This window comes from Panulirus ornatus, chromosome 3, assembly GCF_036320965.1.
Source record: "Panulirus ornatus isolate Po-2019 chromosome 3, ASM3632096v1, whole genome shotgun sequence".
In the NCBI taxonomy this organism is placed as follows: domain Eukaryota; kingdom Metazoa; phylum Arthropoda; class Malacostraca; order Decapoda; family Palinuridae; genus Panulirus; species Panulirus ornatus.
In genome coordinates, this window is record NC_092226.1 from 27,115,193 (window position 1) to 27,133,503 (window position 18,311).

General features: G+C 41.2%; 1 protein-coding gene across 26 annotated transcripts in view; it reads left to right on the forward strand.

The window, feature by feature from the left end:
• enc (R3H domain containing protein encore) overlaps positions 1-18,311 on the forward strand; it is a 944,198-nt gene that overhangs the window by 810,968 nt on the left and 114,919 nt on the right. For all 26 annotated transcript variants that reach the window (XM_071685668.1, XM_071685684.1, XM_071685751.1 and 23 more), the window contains one exon: positions 7,354-7,582. In XM_071685668.1, the coding sequence (XP_071541769.1) occupies positions 7,354-7,582 (229 nt within the window). The remainder of the gene's footprint in view (positions 1-7,353; positions 7,583-18,311) is intronic.

Genomic DNA, 18,311 nt, shown 5'->3' on the forward strand with positions numbered 1-18,311 from the left:
ACAGATATAGGGTGTTTTGGTCGAGGTGGTGTGCAAAGTGAGAGGGTTAGGGAAAATGATTTGGTAAACAGAGAAGAGGTAGTAAAAGCTTTGTGGAAGATGAAAGCCGGCAAGGCAGCAGGTTTGGATGGTATTGTAGTGGAATTTATTAAAAAAGGGGGTGACTGTATTATTGACTGGTTGGTAAGGTTATTTAATGTATGTATGACTCATGGTGAGGTGCCTGAGGATTGGTGGAATGCATGCATAGTGCCATTGTACAAAGGCAAAGGGGATAAGAGTGAGTGCTCAAATTACAGAGGTATAAGTTTGTTGAGTATTCCTGGTAAATTATATGGGAGGGTATTGATTGAGAGGGTGAAGGCATGTACAGAGCATCAGATTGGGGAAGAGCAGTGTGGTTTCAGAAGTGGTAGAGGATGTGTGGATCAGGTGTTTGATTTGAAGAATGTATGTGAGAAATACTTAGAAAAGCAATTGGATTTGTATTTAGCATTTATGGATCTGGAGAAGGCATATGATAGAGTTGATAGAGATGCTCTGTGGAAGGTATTAAGAATATATGGTGTGGGAGGCAAGTTGTTAGAAGCTGTGAAAAGTTTTTATCGAGGATGTAAGGCATGTGTACGTGTAGGAAGAGAGGAAAGTGATTGGTTTTCAGTGAATGTAGGTTTGCGGCAGGGGTGTGTGATGTCTCCATGGTTGTTTAATTTGTTTATGGATGGGGTTGTTAGGGAGGTGAATGCAAGAGTTTTGGAAAGAGGGGCAAGTATGAAGTCTGTTGGGGATGAGAGAGCTTGGGAAGTGAGTCAGTTGTTGTTCGCTGATGATACAGCGCTGGTGGCTGATTCATGTGAGAAACTGCAGAAAGCTGGTGACTGAGTTTGGTAAAGTGTGTGAAAGAAGAAAGTTAAGAGTAAATGTGAATAAGAGCAAGGTTATTAGGTACAGTAGGGTTGAGGGTCAAGTCAATTGGGAGGTAAGTTTGAATGGAGAAAAACTGGAGGAAGTAAAGTGTTTTAGATATCTGGGAGTGGATCTGGCAGCGGATGGAACCATGGAAGCGGAAGTGGATCATAGGGTGGGGGAGGGGGCGAAAATTCTGGGAGCCTTGAAGAATGTGTGGAAGTCGAGAACATTATCTCGGAAAGCAAAAATGGGTATGTTTGAAGGAATAGTGGTTCCGACAATGTTGTATGGTTGCGAGGCGTGGGCTATGGATAGAGTTGTGCGCAGGAGGATGGATGTGGTGGAAATGAGATGTTTGAGGACAATGTGTGGTGTGAGGTAGTTTGATCGAGTAAGTAACGTAAGGGTAAGAGAGATGTGTGGAAATAAAAAGAGCGTGGTGGAGAGAGCAGAAGAGGGTGTTTTGAAATGGTTTGGGCACATGGAGAGAATGAGTGAGGAAAGATTGACCAAGAGGATATATGTGTCGGAGGTGGAGGGAACGAGGAGAAGAGGGAGACCAAATTGGAGGTGGAAAGATGGAGTGAAAAAGATTTTGTGTGATCGAGGCCTGAACATGCAGGAGGGTGAATGGAGGGCAAGGAATAGAGTGAATTGGATCGATGTGGTATACCGGGGTTGACGTGCTGTCAGTGGATTGAATCAGGGCATGTGAAGCGTCTGGGGTAAACCATGGAAAGCTGTGTAGGTATGTATATTTGCGTGTTTCCTTGCGCTACCTCGCAAACGCGGGAGACAGCGACAAAGCAAAAAAAAAAAAAAAAATATATATATATATATATATATATATATATATATATATATATATATATATATATATATATATATATATAATCTTGCTATCCCTGGGGATAGGGGAGAAAGAATAATTCTCACGTGTTCCCTGCGTGTTGTAGAAGGCGACTAAAAGGGTAGGGAGCGGGGGGCTGGAAATCATCCCCTCTCATCATTATTTTTTTTTTTCTTAATTTTCCAAAAGAAGGAACAGAGAAGGGAGCCAGGTGAGGATATTCCCTCAAAGGCCCAGTCCTCTGTTCTTAATGCTACCTCGCTAACGCGGGAAATGGCGAATAGTTTGAAAAAAAAAAATAATAATCTTGCCATCCCTGAGGATAGGAGAGAAAGAATACTTCCCACGCATTCCTGGAAACCCTCCCCTCCTTGTATTGTAACTTTCTAAATGGGAAAACAGAAGGAGTCACAGGGGGAGTGCTCATCCTCTTCGAAGGCTCAGATTGGGGTGTCTAAATGTGTGTGGGTAAGTAGTATGTTTGAGGAAAGGAACCTGGATGTTTTGGCTCTGAGTGAAATGAAGCTCAAGGGTAAAGGGGAAGAGTGGTTTGCGAATGTCTTGGGAGTAAAGTCAGGGGTTAGTGAGAGGACAAGAGCAAGGGAAGGAGTAGCACTACTCCTGAAACAGGAGTGGTGGGAATATGTGATAGAGTGTAAGAAAGTAAACTCTAGATTGATATGAGTAAAACTGAAAGTTGATGGAGAGAGATGGATGATTATTGGTGCATATGCACCTGGGCATGAGAAGAAAGATCATGAGAGGCAAGTGTTTTGGGAGCAGCTGAGTGAGTGTGTTAGTAGTTTTGATGAACAAGACTGGGTTATAGTGATGGGTGATTTGAATGCAAAGGTGAGTAATGTGGCAGTTGAGGGAATAATTGATGCACATGGGGTGTTCAGTGTTGTAAATGGAAATGGTGAAGAGCTTGTAGATTTATATGCTGAAAAAGGACTGGTGATTGGGAATACCTGGTTCAAAAAGAGAGATATACATAAGTATACGTATGTAAGTAGGAGAGATGGCCAGAGAGCGTTATTGGATTATGTGTTAATTGACAGGTGCGCGAAAGAGAGACTTTTGGATGTTAATGTGCTTAGAGGTGCAACTGGAGGGATGTCTGATAATTATCTAGTGGAGGCGAAGGTGAAGATTTGTAGAGGTTTTCAGAAAAGAAGAGAGAATGTTGGGGTGAAGAGAGTGGTGAGAGTAAGTGAGCTTGGGAAGGAGACTTGTGTGAGGAAGTACCAGGAGAGACTGAGTACAGAATGGAAAAAGGTGAGAACAAAGGACGTAAGGGTAGTGGGGGAGGAATGGGATGTATTTAGGGAAGCAGTGATGGCTTGTGCAAAAGATGCTTGTGGCATGAGAAGCGTGGGAGGTGGGTTGATTAGAAAGGGCAGTGAGTGGTGGGATGAAGAAGTAAGATTATTAGTGAAAGAGAAGAGAGAGGCATTTGGACGATTTTTGCAGGGAAATAATGCAAATGAGTGGGAGATGTATAAAAGAAAGAGACAGGAGGTCAAGAGAAAGGTGCATGAGGTGAAAAAGAGGGCAAATGAGAGTTGGGGTGAGAGAGTATTATTAAATTTTAGGGAGAATGAAAAGGTGTTTTGGAAGGAGGTAAATAAAGTGCATAAAACAAGGGAACAAATGGGAACCTCAGTGAAGGGGACTTATGGGGTGGTGATAACAAGCAGTGGTGATGTGAGAAGGAGATGGAGTGAGTATTGTGAAGGTTTGTTGAATGTGTTTGATGATAGAGTGGCAGATAGTATGCAAAGTGAGAGGGTTAGGGAGAATGATTTGGTAAACAGAGAAGAGGTAGTAAAAGCTTTACGGAAGATGAAAGCCGGCAGGCAGCGGGTTTGGATGGTATTGCAGTGGAATTTATTAAAAAAGGGGGTGACTGTATTGTTGACTGGTTGGTAAGGTTATTTAATGTATGTATGACTCATGGTGAGGTGCCTGAGGACTGGCGGAATGCTTACATAGTGCCATTGTGCAAAGGCAAAAGGGAAAAAGGTGAGTGCTCAAATTACAGAGGTATAAGTTTGTTGAGTATTCCTGGGAAATTATATGGGAGGGTATTGATTGAGAGGGTGAAGGCATGTACAGAGCATCAGATTGGGGAAGAGCAGTGTGGCTTCAGAAGTGGTAGAGGATGTGTGGATCAGGTGTTTGCTTTGAAGAATGTATGTGAGAAATACTTAGAAAAGCAAATGGACTTTTATGTAACTTTTATGGATCTGGAGAAGGCATATGATAGAGTTGATAGAGATGCTCTGTGGAAGGTATGAAGAATACATGGTGTAGCGGCAAGTTGTTAGAAGCAGTGAAAAGTTTTTATCGAGGATGTAAGGCATGTGTACTTGTAGGAAGAGAGGAAAGTGATTGGTTCTCAGTGAATGTTGGTTTGCGGCAGGGGTGTGTGATGTCTCCATGGCTGTTTAATTTGTTTATGGATGGAGTTGTTAGGGAGATGAATGCAAGAGTTTTGGAAAGAGGGGCAAGTGTGCAGTCTGTTGTGGAGAGCTTGGGAAGTGAGTCACTTGTTGTTCGCTGATGATACAGCGCTGGTGGCTGATTCATGTGAGAAACTGCAGAAGCTGGTGACTGAGTTTGGTAAAGTGTGTGAAAGAAGAAAGCTGAGAGTAAATGTGAATAAGAGCAAGGTTATTAGGTACAGTAGGGTTGAGGGACAAGTCAATTGGCAGGTAAGTTTGAATGGAGAAAAACTGGAGGAAGTGAAGTGTATTAGATATCTGGGAGTGGATTTAGCAGCAGATGGAACCATGGAAGTGGAAGTGAATCATAGGGTGGGGGAGGGGGCGAAAGTTCTGGGAGCCTTGAAGAATGTGTGGAAGTCGAGAACATTATCTCGAAAAGCAAAAATGGGTATGTTTGAAGGAATAGTGGTTCCAACAATGCTATATGGTTGCGAGGCGTGGGCTATAGATAGAGTTGTGCGCACGAGGGTGGATGTGCTGGAAATGAGATGTTTGAGCATAATATGTGGTGTGAGATGGTTTGATCGAGTAAGTAATTATAGGGTAAGAGATATATATATATGTGTGTGTGTGTGTGTGTGTGTGGAGACTGAGTGTGAATGAATATGGCCTTTGTTGTCTTTTCCTAGCACTACCCGTGCGCGTCCTGGGGAGGGCGTTGTCATTTCATGTATGGCGGGGTGGCGATGGGAATGAATAAAGGCAGCAAGTATGAATTGTGTACATGTGTATATATGTATATGTCTGTGTATGTATGTATATGTGTACGTTGAAATGTATAGGTATGTATATGTGTGTGTGTGGACATGTATGTATATATATATGTGTATGTGGGTGGGTTGGGCCATTCTTTTGTCTGTTTCCTTGCGCTACCTCACTAACGTGGGAGACAGCGACAAAGTATATTAAAAAAGAATAATATTATTTATTATACGCCCACACACACACATATACATACCTATACATTTCAATGTATACATATGCATATACAGACATATACATATATACACATATACATATTCACATATGTTGCCCCCATCCATTCCTGCCGCCACCCCACCACGCATTCTTCAACGCTCACAGAACCCTCGCCTTCTCCCCCACCCTGTGACTCACTCCTGCTGCTAAATCTACTCCCAGATATCTAAAACACCTTACTTCCTCCAATTTTTCTCTATTCAAACATATAGACCAAGTTAACTTCAACCTCAACCTTACTGAACATGATAACCTTGCTCTTATTCACATTTACTCTCAACTGTCTTTCACGTACTTTTCCAGACTTAGTTACCAAATTCTGCAGTTTCTCACCGGAACAAGCCACCAGTGCTGTATCATCACCTAAGAACAAATGACCCACTTCCTAGGCCCTCTCATCCACAACAGACTACATACTTGACCCCTCTCCAAAACTTGTATTTACCTCTAACCACCCCATCCATAAACAAGCAGCCATGGGGACATCACACACCCCTGCTGCAAACCAACTTTCACTTGGACCTAATCATTCTCTTCTCTTCTTACGCGTACACATGCCTTACATCTTTGGTAAAAAACTTGTCACTGCTTCTAGCAACTTACCTCCCACACCTTATACTCTTAGAGCCTTCCACAAAGCATCTCTATCAACCCTGTCATATGCCTTCTCCAGATCCATAAATGCTACATACAAATCCATCTGTTTCTTTAAGTATTTCTCACATACATACTTCAAAGCAAACACCTGATCCACACATCCTCTACCACTTCTGAAACCATATTGCTCTTCCCCAATCTGATGCTCTGTACATGCCTTTACCCTTTCACTCAATACCCTCCCGTATGATTTCCCAGGAATACTAAAAAAAAACTTATGCCTCTGTAATTTGAACACTCACCTTTATCCCCTTTTCCTTTGTACAGGGGCACTATGCATGCATTCTGCCAATCCTCAGATTCTTCACAATGATCCATACGTACGTTGAATATCCTTACCAATCAATCAACAACACAGTCCCCCTCTCTTTTAATGAATTCCATTGTAATACCATCCAAACCCGTTGCTTTTCCGGATTTCATCATCCACAAAGCTTTCACTGCCTCCTCTCTGTTTACCAAACCATTCTCCCTGACCCTATCACTTCACACACCACCCCGACCAAAACACTATCATCAAAACACATTCAACAAACCTTCAAAATACTCATTCCATCTCCTCACTTCATCACTAGTTGTTATTACCTCCCCATTTTCCCCTCTTCACCGATGTTCCCATTTGGTCTCTTGTCTTATGCACATTATTTACCTTTTTCCAAAACATCTTTTTATTCTCCCTTAAATTTATTGATACTCTCTCACCCCAACTCTCATTTGCCCTCTTTTTCACCTCTTGCACCTTTCTTTTGATCTCCTGCCACTTTCTTTTATACATCTCCCAGTCATTTGCACTGCTTTCCTACAAGTATCGTCGATGCACCTCTTTTCTCTTTTACTGACTGAGTTACTTGATCTCAGTACTCACTACCCTTTCTAACCTGCCCACCTCCCACCTTTCTCATGCCACATGCATCTTTTGTGCAAGCCAACACTGCTTCCCTAAATACATCCCATTCCTCGCCCACTCCCCTCACGTCATTTGTTCTCACCTTTTGCCATTCTACACTCAATCTTTCCTGGTATTTCCTCACACAAGTCTCCTCTGCCTGCATTGGGTTACACATACTCTGCAAGTGAAGATTCAACTTAAAGTAGGCTGCATCATTGTTAGCATATTCTTGTCAAAGAACTTCTCATGATAGAGGAGTCCATCATATCCATGTTATTGGAAGTAGCATACTCTTGGAGCTTTTCGGGCTTCTGGAAAGTGCATCCTGGAGTAACTTCAGGATCCTTTGAGAAAGGGGGTCTGGGGCAATTATGAATAAACAATTATAGAACATTTGAGATGGCTATGATTAAGGCATTTAGTTGCCTAGACTTTCTCAGCTACAATTATAAATGATGATGATTGCTCTGAAATTCTCCACTGGCTTCTCCTTTCTTTTCAGTTGCAATTATATTTCCAACTCTTTTCATACTGATCAGATTTTGTATTTATTCCAATAGGTGGTGGCTATCTTCCAGGAGGTTACACAGTTGTAACATATCCTGCGGGTAGTAGTGTTGGGGGAACCAACAATGGTCAAGAAACTGGCGGCACCACGTACTATTACCACTTACCAGCAACTGCTACAGGTGCAGGACTCACTGGACCCTTACCAGCGGGCCAGCCGGCACCATCAAGCATACAACAGTACTCTCTGACCCCTTCAACTTCCACCACAAATTTTCCTCAGTAAGTTGAATTTCTGTTTCCTCTATTAATCCTTTTTCTCTTTTTTGCCCTCAGTTCATTGTAATTCATTTTCACATTTTTCATAATTCTGAAAACCATTCACCAGGTTTGTTCATCATTGGTATTTAAGTTTTTTGGGAAGTGCAAAATGGGGTTACCCACTGCTTAAGGATTTGTTATCTTGTGTCTACATCCTGAATACCCTTTTATGCTACACCAGGGTAGCTCATACAGAACCTCCTGCACATATCACGGTGCTTAAACATTCCTGTAGATTCCTCCAATTAGGGACTTTTCACAAATATACTTTTTCAGTATTTTCATTTTACTTTTTCCTATATATCTTTCACTTCTTACCCCATTCAGTTACATTCTTTTAGTCACTTTTCCTTTATCCATTTTTCTGTATTCATACCACCACAAGCCAGTTTCTTATTACACATCCATGTTTCTTAAGCAAGCAATGGTGTGGGTTGTATACCTACTCTGTGGAGTAATCCTTGGTGCTCATGATTGCTCACAATTTTTCCCTACATTCCTCTGTTTAAAGTTCTGGGAACTTGTTTGCCTTTCATTACTTAAATCTGAGATCGTATTCCTTTGTCTTTACTGAGATATCTGAATTTTTTTGTCTATCCAAAATATTTCATAGCTAGACTGCCTTTGTGTATATCAGAAAATGCTGTACCCTTTCTTTTCAGCATTTTATCTGTTTACATTTTTAGATTAAAAATCTGATCCATGATTACATGTTCCATGAATTCTCCTCATCCACTACTATTTTACCTTATCTTAAACTTCATCATCATCACCCTTCATATATTGTATCTCCTCCGGCTAGTGAGCTAATGCTACTATGATTATTACATTTGTTCTTTACACCTTTTAAATCATACAAAAGTGCTGTCACTGCATCTGTCTAGTCCTTTTGCATGTTGTCTTCCTTCCATAATATGGAATGTTTTTCCTGCATTTTTCATTCTAATTCAAATTGTGCAAAGGTATTCCCCATTCATGAATTTTGATCATGGAGTCCGCTGGAGCACGTGCATGTGCATTACAGTGTATGCCATTTAAGCTGGAATTTTCAAATTCCTTTGAACTTAGAATATGTCATCAATCCACCAGCCATCATTAGTGTCTCCCAGGAGTTTGCTGAAAATGCTGAACACTTTCATTATTCTTCTTTTGAGCTTTGGTTATGGAAGTCTTCATTCTAAATGTGGAATTTTGCTGACTTGGTTTATTTACAAAATAAGTTTTGATACTGGCAATGATCAGTGAGCTTGTAATGTACTAGATTCATGGACTGATTTGAAATTTCTGGCTCAGATTCATTAGTGTAACCATCTCCAGGAGGAGTCTTTTTTAGATTCCTTTTCGTATTTTGTTTCAAACTATCAAGAATCTCTAATTCAACAATATCCCAGGGATATGGTGTGCAAAGTGAGAGGGTTAGGGAAAATGATTTGGTAAACAGAGAAGAGGTAGTGAAAGCTTTGCGGAAGATGAAAGCCGGCAAGGCAGCAGGTTTGGATGGTATTGCAGTGGAATTTATTAAAAAAGGGGGTGACTGTATTGTTGACTGGTTGGTAAGGTTATTTAATGTATGTATGACTCATGGTGAGGTGCCTGAGGATTGGCGGAATGCGTGCATAGTGCCATTGTACAAAGGCAAAGGGGATAAGAGTGAGTGCTCAAATTACAGAGGTATAAGTTTGTTGAGTATTCCTGGTAAATTATATGGGAGGGTATTGATTGAGAGGGTGAAGGCATGTACAGAGCATCAGATTGGGGAAGAGCAGTGTGGTTTCAGAAGTGGTAGAGGATGTGTGGATCAGGTGTTTGCTTTGAAGAATGTATGTGAGAAATACTTAGAAAAGCAAATGGATTTGTATGTAGCATTTATGGATCTGGAGAAGGCATATGATAGAGTTGATAGAGATGCTCTGTGGAAGGTATTAAGAATATATGGTGTGGGAGGAAAGTTGTTAGAAGCAGTGAAAAGTTTTTATCGAGGATGTAAGGCATGTGTACGTGTAGGAAGAGAGGAAAGTGATTGGTTCTCAGTGAATGTAGGTTTGCGGCAGGGGTGTGTGATGTCTCCATGGTTGTTTAATTTGTTTATGGATGGGGTTGTTAGGGAGGTAAATGCAAGAGTTTTGGAAAGAGGGGCAAGTATGAAGTCTGTTGGGGATGAGAGAGATTGGGAAGTGAGTCAGTTGTTGTTCGCTGATGACTTCATACTTGCCCCCCTTTCCAAAACTCTTGCATTCACCTCCCTAACAACCCCATCCATAAACAAATTAAACAACCATGGAGACATCACACACCCCTGCCGCAAACCTACATTCACTGAGAACCAATCACTTCCCTCTCTTCCTACACGTACACATGCCTTACATCCTCGATAAAAACTTTTCACTGCTTCTAACAACTTGCCTCCCACACCATATATTCTTAATACCTTCCACAGAGCATCTCTATCAAGTCTATAATATGCCTTCTCCAGATCCATAAATGCTACATACAAATCCATTTGCTTTTCTAAGTATTTCTCACATACATTCTTCAAAGCAAACACCTGATCCACACATCCTCTACCACTTCTGAAACCACACTGCTCTTCCCCAATCTGATGCTCTGTACATTCCTTCACCCTCTCAATCAATACCCTCCCATATAATTTACCAGGAATACTCAACAAACTTATACCTCTGTAATTTGAGCACTCACTCTTATCCCCTTTGCCTTTGTACAATGGCACTATGCACGCATTCCGCCAATCCTCAGGCACCTCACCATGAGTCATACATACATTAAATAACCTTACCAACCAGTCAACAATACAGTCACCCCCTTTTTTAATAAATTCCACTGCAATACCATCCAAACCTGCTGCCTTGCCGGCTTTCATCTTCCGCAAAGCTTTTACTACCTCTTCTCTGTTTACCAAATCATTTTCCCTAACCCTCTCACTTTGCACACCACCTCGACCAAAACAACCTATATCTGCCACTCTATCATCAAACACATTCAACAAACCTTCAAAATACTCACTCCATCTCCTTCTCACATCACCACTACTTGTTATCACCTCCCCATTTGCACCCTTCACTGAAGTTCCCATTTGCTCCCTTGTCTTACGCACTTTATTTACCTCCTTCCAGAACGTCTTTTTATTCTCCCTAAAATTTAATTATACTCTCTCACCCCAACTCTCATTTGCCCTCTTTTTCACCTCTTGCACCTTTCTCTTGACCTCCTGTCTCTTTCTTTTATACATCTCCCACTCAATTGCATTTTTTCCCTGCAAAAATTGTCCAAATGCCTCTCTCTTCTCTTTCACTAATAATCTTACTTCTTCATCCCACCACTCTCTACCCTTTCTAATCAACCCACCTCCCACTCTTCTCATGCCACAAGCATCTTTTGCGCAAACCATCACTGATTCCCTAAATACATCCCATTCCTCCCCCACTCCCGTTACTTCCATTGTTCTCACCTTTTTCCATTCTGTACTCAGTCTCTCCTGGTACTTCCTCACACAAGTCTCCTTCCCAAGCTCACTTACTCTCACCACCCTCTTCACCCCAACATTCACTCTTCTTTTCTGAAAACCCATACAAATCTTCACCTTAGCCTCCACAAGATAATGATCAGACATCCCTCCAGTTGCACCTCTCAGCACATTAACATCCAAAAGTCTCTCTTTCGCACGCCTGTCAATTAACATGTAATCCAATAACGCTCTCTGGCCATCTCTCCTACTTACATGCCTCCATTTTGGTCTCCCATTTCTCCTCGTTCCCTCCACCTCTGACACATATATCCTCTTGGTCAATCTTTCCTCACTCATTCTCTCCATGTGACCAAACCATTTCAAAACACCCTCTTCTGCTCTCTCAACCACACTCTTTTTATTATCACACATCTCTCTTACCCTATTATTACTTACTCAATCAAACCACCTCACACCACATATTGTCCTCAAACATCTCATTTCCAGCACATCCACCCTCCTGCGCACAACTCTATCCACAGCCCACGCCTCGCAACCATACAACATTGTTGGAACCACTATTCCTTCAAACATACCCATTTTTGCTTTCTGAGATAATGTTCTCGACTTCCACACATTCTTCAAGGCTCCGAGAATTTTCGTTCAGTAGGGATGAGGGACAAGTTAACTGGAAGGTAAATTTGAATGGAGAAAAATGGAGGAAGTGAAGTATTTTAGATATCTGGGAGTGGACTTAGCAGCAGATGGAACTATGGAAGTGTTAGTGAGTCACAAGGTGGGGGAGGAAGTGAAGGTTCTGGGAGTGTTGAAGAATGTTTGGAAGGCGAGAACATCATCTACGAGGGCAAAAATGGGTATGTTTGCAAGAATAGTGGTTCCAACAATGTGTGGAAGTCGAGGACATTATCTTGGAAAGCAAAAATGGGTATGCCGGAAATGAGATATTTGAGGACAATATGTGATGTGAGTTGGTTTGATCGAATAAGTAATGAAAGGGTAAGAGAGATGTATGGTAATAAAATGAGTGTGGTTGAGAGAGCAGAAGAGGTTGTTTCGAAATGGTTTGGTCACAGGGAGAGAATGAGTGAGGAAAGAGTGACCGAGAGGATATATGTGTTAGAGGTGGAAGGAACAAGAAGTGAGAGGCCAAATTGGAGGTGGAAAGATGGAGTGAAAAAGATTTTTTGAGTGATCAGACCCATAAACATCCAGGTTCCTTTCCACAAACATACTACCTATCTCTCCTTCGAGGAGGATGAGCACTCCCCTCATGACTCCTTCTTCTGTTTCCCTTTTTAGAAAGTTAAAATACAAGGAGGGGAGGGACTCTAGCCCCCTGCTCCCATCCCCTTTATAAATATTATTATTATCATTAAACTTTGTCGCTGTCTCCCGCGTTAGTGAGGTAGTGCAAGGAAATAGATGAAAGAATGGACAAACCCACCCACATACACAAGTATATACATGCACACACATATACATACCTATACATTTCAACATATATATTCATTTATTTATTTATTATACTTTGTCGCTGTCTCCCACGTTAGCGAGATAGCACAAGGACACAGACGAAAGAACGCCCCAACCCACCCACATACACATGTACATACATACTTGTCCCCACACACATATATACATACTTATACATCTCAACGTATACATATATATATACACACAGACATATACATATATACACATGTACATAATTGATACTGTCTGCCCTTATTCATTTCTGTCGCCACCCCACCACACATGAAATGACAGCCCCCTCCCCCTGCATGTGTGCGAGGTAGCACTAGGAAAAGACAACAAATGCCACATTCGTTCACACTCAGTCTCTAGCTGTCATGTATAATGCAACGAAACTACAGCTCCCTTTCCACATCCAGGCCCCACAAAACTTTCCATGTTTTACCCCAGACGCTTCACATGCCCTGGTTCAATCCATTGAAGGCACATCGACCCCAGTATACCACATCGTTCTAATTCACTCTGTTCCTTGCATGCCTTTCACCCTCCTGCATGTTCAGGCCCTGATCGCTCAAAATCTTTTTCACTCCATCCTTCCACCTCCAATTTGGTCTCCCATTCATTCTCTCCATGTGACCAAACCATTTCAAAAACTGAAACACCCTCTTCTGCTCTCTTTACTACACTCTTTTTATTATTACACATCTCTTTTACCCTTTCATTACAAGAAACAGCATCCCCCCTCAGCGAGATAGCGCTAAAAAAGGCAACATAGGCCACAGCTCCCTATCCAGATCCAGGCCCCATAAACCTTTCCGTGATTTTATCCCAGACACTTTACAACCCCTTGTTCAGTCCATTGACAGCACGTTGACCCCAGTATACCACATCATTTCAGTTCACTCTATTCCTTGCACACATCTCACCTTCCTGTATGTTCAGGCCTTGATAACTCAAAATCTTTTTCACTCCATCCTTCCACCTCCACTTTGGTCTCCTGCTTCTTTGTTGACACATATACCCTCTTTATCAATCTTTTCTTACTCATTCTCTCCATATGTCCAAAGCATTTCAACACACCCTCTTCTGCTCTCTTTACCACACTCTTTTTATTGCCACACATCTCTCTCTGTTTCATTTCTTACTCGATCAAACCACCTCACACCACATGTTGTTCTTAAACTTTTCATTTCCAATTCATCCACCCTCCTCCGTACAACCCTATCTATAGCCCATGCCTTGTACCCATGTAACATTGTTGGAATTACTATTCCTTCAAATACACCCGTTTTTGCTCTCCCAGATAATGTTCTCTCCTTTCACGCTTTCTTGAGGTTGAAAGTCCATAATCTAAAATGCTTGGAATCAAGTGTTTTGGATTATGATTTTTTTTTATTTTTAGAATATTTGCATATACATAATGAAATATCTTGGGGATGAGACCCAAGTCTAAACACAGAATCCGTTTATGTTTCATATCTACCTTATACACAAAGAATTTCTACAATTTTTTATAATTTTTCGCATGAAACGAAGTTTATGTAACACTGAACCATCAGAAAGCTAAAGTGTCACAACCTCAGATGCCCATGTGGACAGTCTATGGTTGTTTGGCATCACCTGTATTCCTGACTCTGGATTTGTATGCTACTGAAAAGCAATCATTTTCATACACTTATTCACACATAAGTACTTATCTTTAAAAAAAGGAAAATATGAAATACCAATAATACAATGAAAAAATAATGTGTTTAGGGTACCTAAGCAGCACAGTAGCATCAGCAGCTGTTAAACAACAACAACAAACAACTGCAGGTTTTCAATTTCTTCCTACGATGCTGTGTTTTGATTAAATGGTTACAGCACACTGTATTTTATTTTTTGCTTTATTTGATAAAGAAAATAAGAATTTAATTTACAGTGATTACAGGTAACTGTAAATTTAATGAAAACAGAAAAATTTCAATGCAGTAATGTTGCTGGTCATGTTATGCTCAGACATTGCATATTAGGTGATGAAATTCAGAGATCACATGAAAATGCTTTGCATTTACCTAAAAAACTTGATCTATGTGAATGAAAGAAGATAAATTCAGCAACAAATACTAGAACTTCATATGGCCTGAGAAACTTGAGGGGAGGGTACATTGTGATATGTGCCATGTCAAGGTGGCTTTAAGGTGAAGAAGGCAGAGGGATTGAGAGAAACAGTGTTTCCATAAGTGGTGCCAAGTTATTGTCATTGTTACAACAATATAGAATCGCACCTTAATCCCGTGCATTATTAAAAATCCTTTTAAAAGAAATATGATATAATTACCTGCTAGAAAAGCGACAAATATACATATAATGTCATATAATGAAAATATAATTTCCATATAAACTGAAATGATTTAATTACATCTTTCCCTAAAACAAGAAAATAGAATAACACCAAATAAACTGCACAACATACAATTATAGATCTAATTAATGTCTTGGGGATGTACAAGTCTACCTCTAGATGTTCTAACCTCATCGGAATCATGCTTACTTCTCTTTGGTGTACCTTCCCCATTTATGTCCACTGCACTTAACACTTTCCAGTTCAGCTCATCTGCTGTTGATTCCTGGTGTCACAGCACCTTCTCCTTCATGACATACATCAGTTAGTTCGTCATCATAACCACTGGCATGTTTTAGAGAATTTGAGCTTTCTGCTGTCTTATGCAGTTGCTGCCTATTTCTCCTGTAAATAAGACCCTCACCGTTCTTAACCAGATATGATCTAGGAGCAACCACTATAACTTTTTTTTTTACCTCTTTACTTGTGCCATCTGATTCTAACCACATTTCCCTTTTCCAGTTCAGGCAATGGCTTAGAGCTTCTGTCATAATAAAGTTTCTGCCTATCATATGAGTCTTGAAGTAGGTGTCTGATAATCAGCAGGTCCTGTGTCTCTTGTCATAACAAAGCTTCTGAAGTGGGGAGTGTTCTATCAAACAGTGACTGACTTGCTGTCCTTCACAACAGGAGCATTTCTAAAATCCAGCACACTTCGATAAGGACATCTGTCTTCTTTTGCTGCCTTCTTCATCAGCTTCTTTACTGTTTTTACACTTTTTTCTGGTAGGCCATTTTTTTTATTTTTTTGGATAATAGGGAGATGAAGTTGTGTGGTCTATTCCATATGATGTACAGAATTCTTTGAATTGTATAGCTGTGAACTGTGGGCCATTGTCACTGTAAATTGTTTGAGGTATTCCATGCCTAGCAAATGTCAATAGTTCTGATTGAGTATTTTCTAACAAGTCAAACTCAAAATATTGACTGTAAGTCAAACCCAAAAATTTTTTTTTATTATTATTATTATGCTTTGTCGCTATCTCCTGCATTAGCGAGGTAGCGCAGGGAAATAGACGAAAGAATGGCCCAACCCACCCACATACACATGTACGTCCACACACACACACACATATACATGCTGCCTTTATTCATTCCCGTCGCCACCCCACCACACACGAAAAGACAACCCCCTCCCTCCGCATGCGCACGAGGTAGCGCTAGGAAAAGACAACAAAGGCCAAATTCGTTCACACTCAGTCTCTAACTGTCATGTATAATATATCGAAACCACAGCTCCCTTTCCACATCCAGGCCCCACAAAACTTTCCATGGTTATCCCCAGACGCTTCACATGCCCTGGTTCAATCCATTGACAGCATGTCAACCCTGGTATACCACATCGTTCCAATTCACTCTATTCCTTGCATGCCTTTCACCCTCCTGCATGTTCAGGCCCCGATCACTCAAAATCTTTTTCACTCCATCTTTCCACCTCCAATTTGGTCTCCCACTTCTCCTCATTCCCTCCACCTCTGACACATATATCTTCTTTGTCAATCTTTCCTCACTCATTCTCTCCATGTGACCAAACCATTTCAAAACACCCTCTTGTGCTCTCTCAAACCACCTCACAGCACATATTTTCCTCAAACATCTCATTTTCAACACAACCACCCTCCTCCGCACAACTCTATCTGTAGCCCACGCCTCGCATCCATATAACATTGTTGGAACCACGATTCCTTCAAACATACCCATTTTTGCTTTCCAAGAATATGTTCTTGCCTTCCACACATTTCTCAATGCTCCAAGAACTTTCACCCCCTCCCCCACCCTGTGACTTGCTTCCGCTTCCATCGTTCCATCCGCTGCCCAATCCACTCCCAGATATCTAAAACACTTCACTTCCTCCAGTTTTTCTCCATTCAAACTTACCTCCCATTTGACTTGGCCCTCAACCCTACTGTACCTAATAACCTTGCTCTTATTCACATTTACTCTCAGCATTCATCTTTCACACACTTTACCAAACTCAGTCACAAGCTTCTGCAGTTTCTCACCCGAATCAGCCACCAGCGCTGTATCATCAGCGAACAACAACTAACTAACGTTCCAAGCTCTCTTATCCACAACAGACTGTATACTTGCCCCTCTCTCCAAAACTCTTGCATTCACCTCCCTCACAACCCCATCCATACACAAATTAAACAACCATGTAGGCATCATGCACCCCTGCCGCCAACCAACATCCTCAATAAAAACTTTTCACTACCTTCTACAGAGCATCTCTATCAATGCTATCATATGCCTTCTCCAGATCCATAAATGCTACATACAAATCCATTTGCTTTTCTAAGCATTTCTCACATATAATCTTCAAAGCAAATACCTGATTCACACATCCTCTACCACTTCTGAAACCACACTGCTCCTCCCCAATCTAATGCTCTGTACATGCCTTCACCCAGGAATACTCAACAAACTTATACCTCTGTAATTTGAGCACTCACCTTTATCCCCTTTGCCTTTGTACAATGGCACTATGCATGCATTCTGCCAATCCTCAGGCACCTCACCATGAGTCATACATACATTAGATATCCTTACCAACCAATCAACAACACAGTCACCCCCTTTTTTAATAAATTCCACTGCAATACCATCCAAACCCACTGCCTTGCCAGCTTTCATCTTCTGCAAAGCTTTTATTACCTCTTCTCTGTCTACCAAATCATTCTTCCTGACCCCTCTCACTTCGCATACCACCTCAACCAAAACACCCTATATCTGCCACTCTATCATCTAACACATTCAACAAAACTTCAAAATACTCACTCCATCTCCTCACATCACCACTACTTGTTATCACCTCTCCATTAACCCCCTGCACTGATGTTCCCATTTATTCTCTTGTCTCATGGACTTTATTTCCCTCCTTCCTAAACATCTTTTTTTCTTTCTTTCTTTTAAACTATTCGCCATTTCCCGCGTTAGCGAGGTAGTGTTAAGAACAGAGGACTGGGCATTTTTTGGAATATCCTCCCCTGGCCCCACTCTGTTCCTTCTTTTTGAAAATCAAAAAAACAAGAGGGGAGGATTTCCAGCCCCCCGCTCCCTACTCCTTTAGTCGCCTTCTATGACACGCAGGGAATACGTGGGAAGTATTCTTAATCCCCTATCCCTAAAATTTAATGATACTCTCTCACCCCAACTCTCATTTGCCCTCTTTTTCACCTTTTGCACCTTTCTCTTGACCTCCTGCCTTTTTCTTTTATACATCTTCCAGTCATATGCACTATTTCCCTGCAGAACTCGTCCAAATGCCTCTCTCTTCTCTTTTACTAGTAATCTTACTTCTTCATCCCACCACTCACTACCCTTTCTAATCTGCCCACCTCCCACACTTC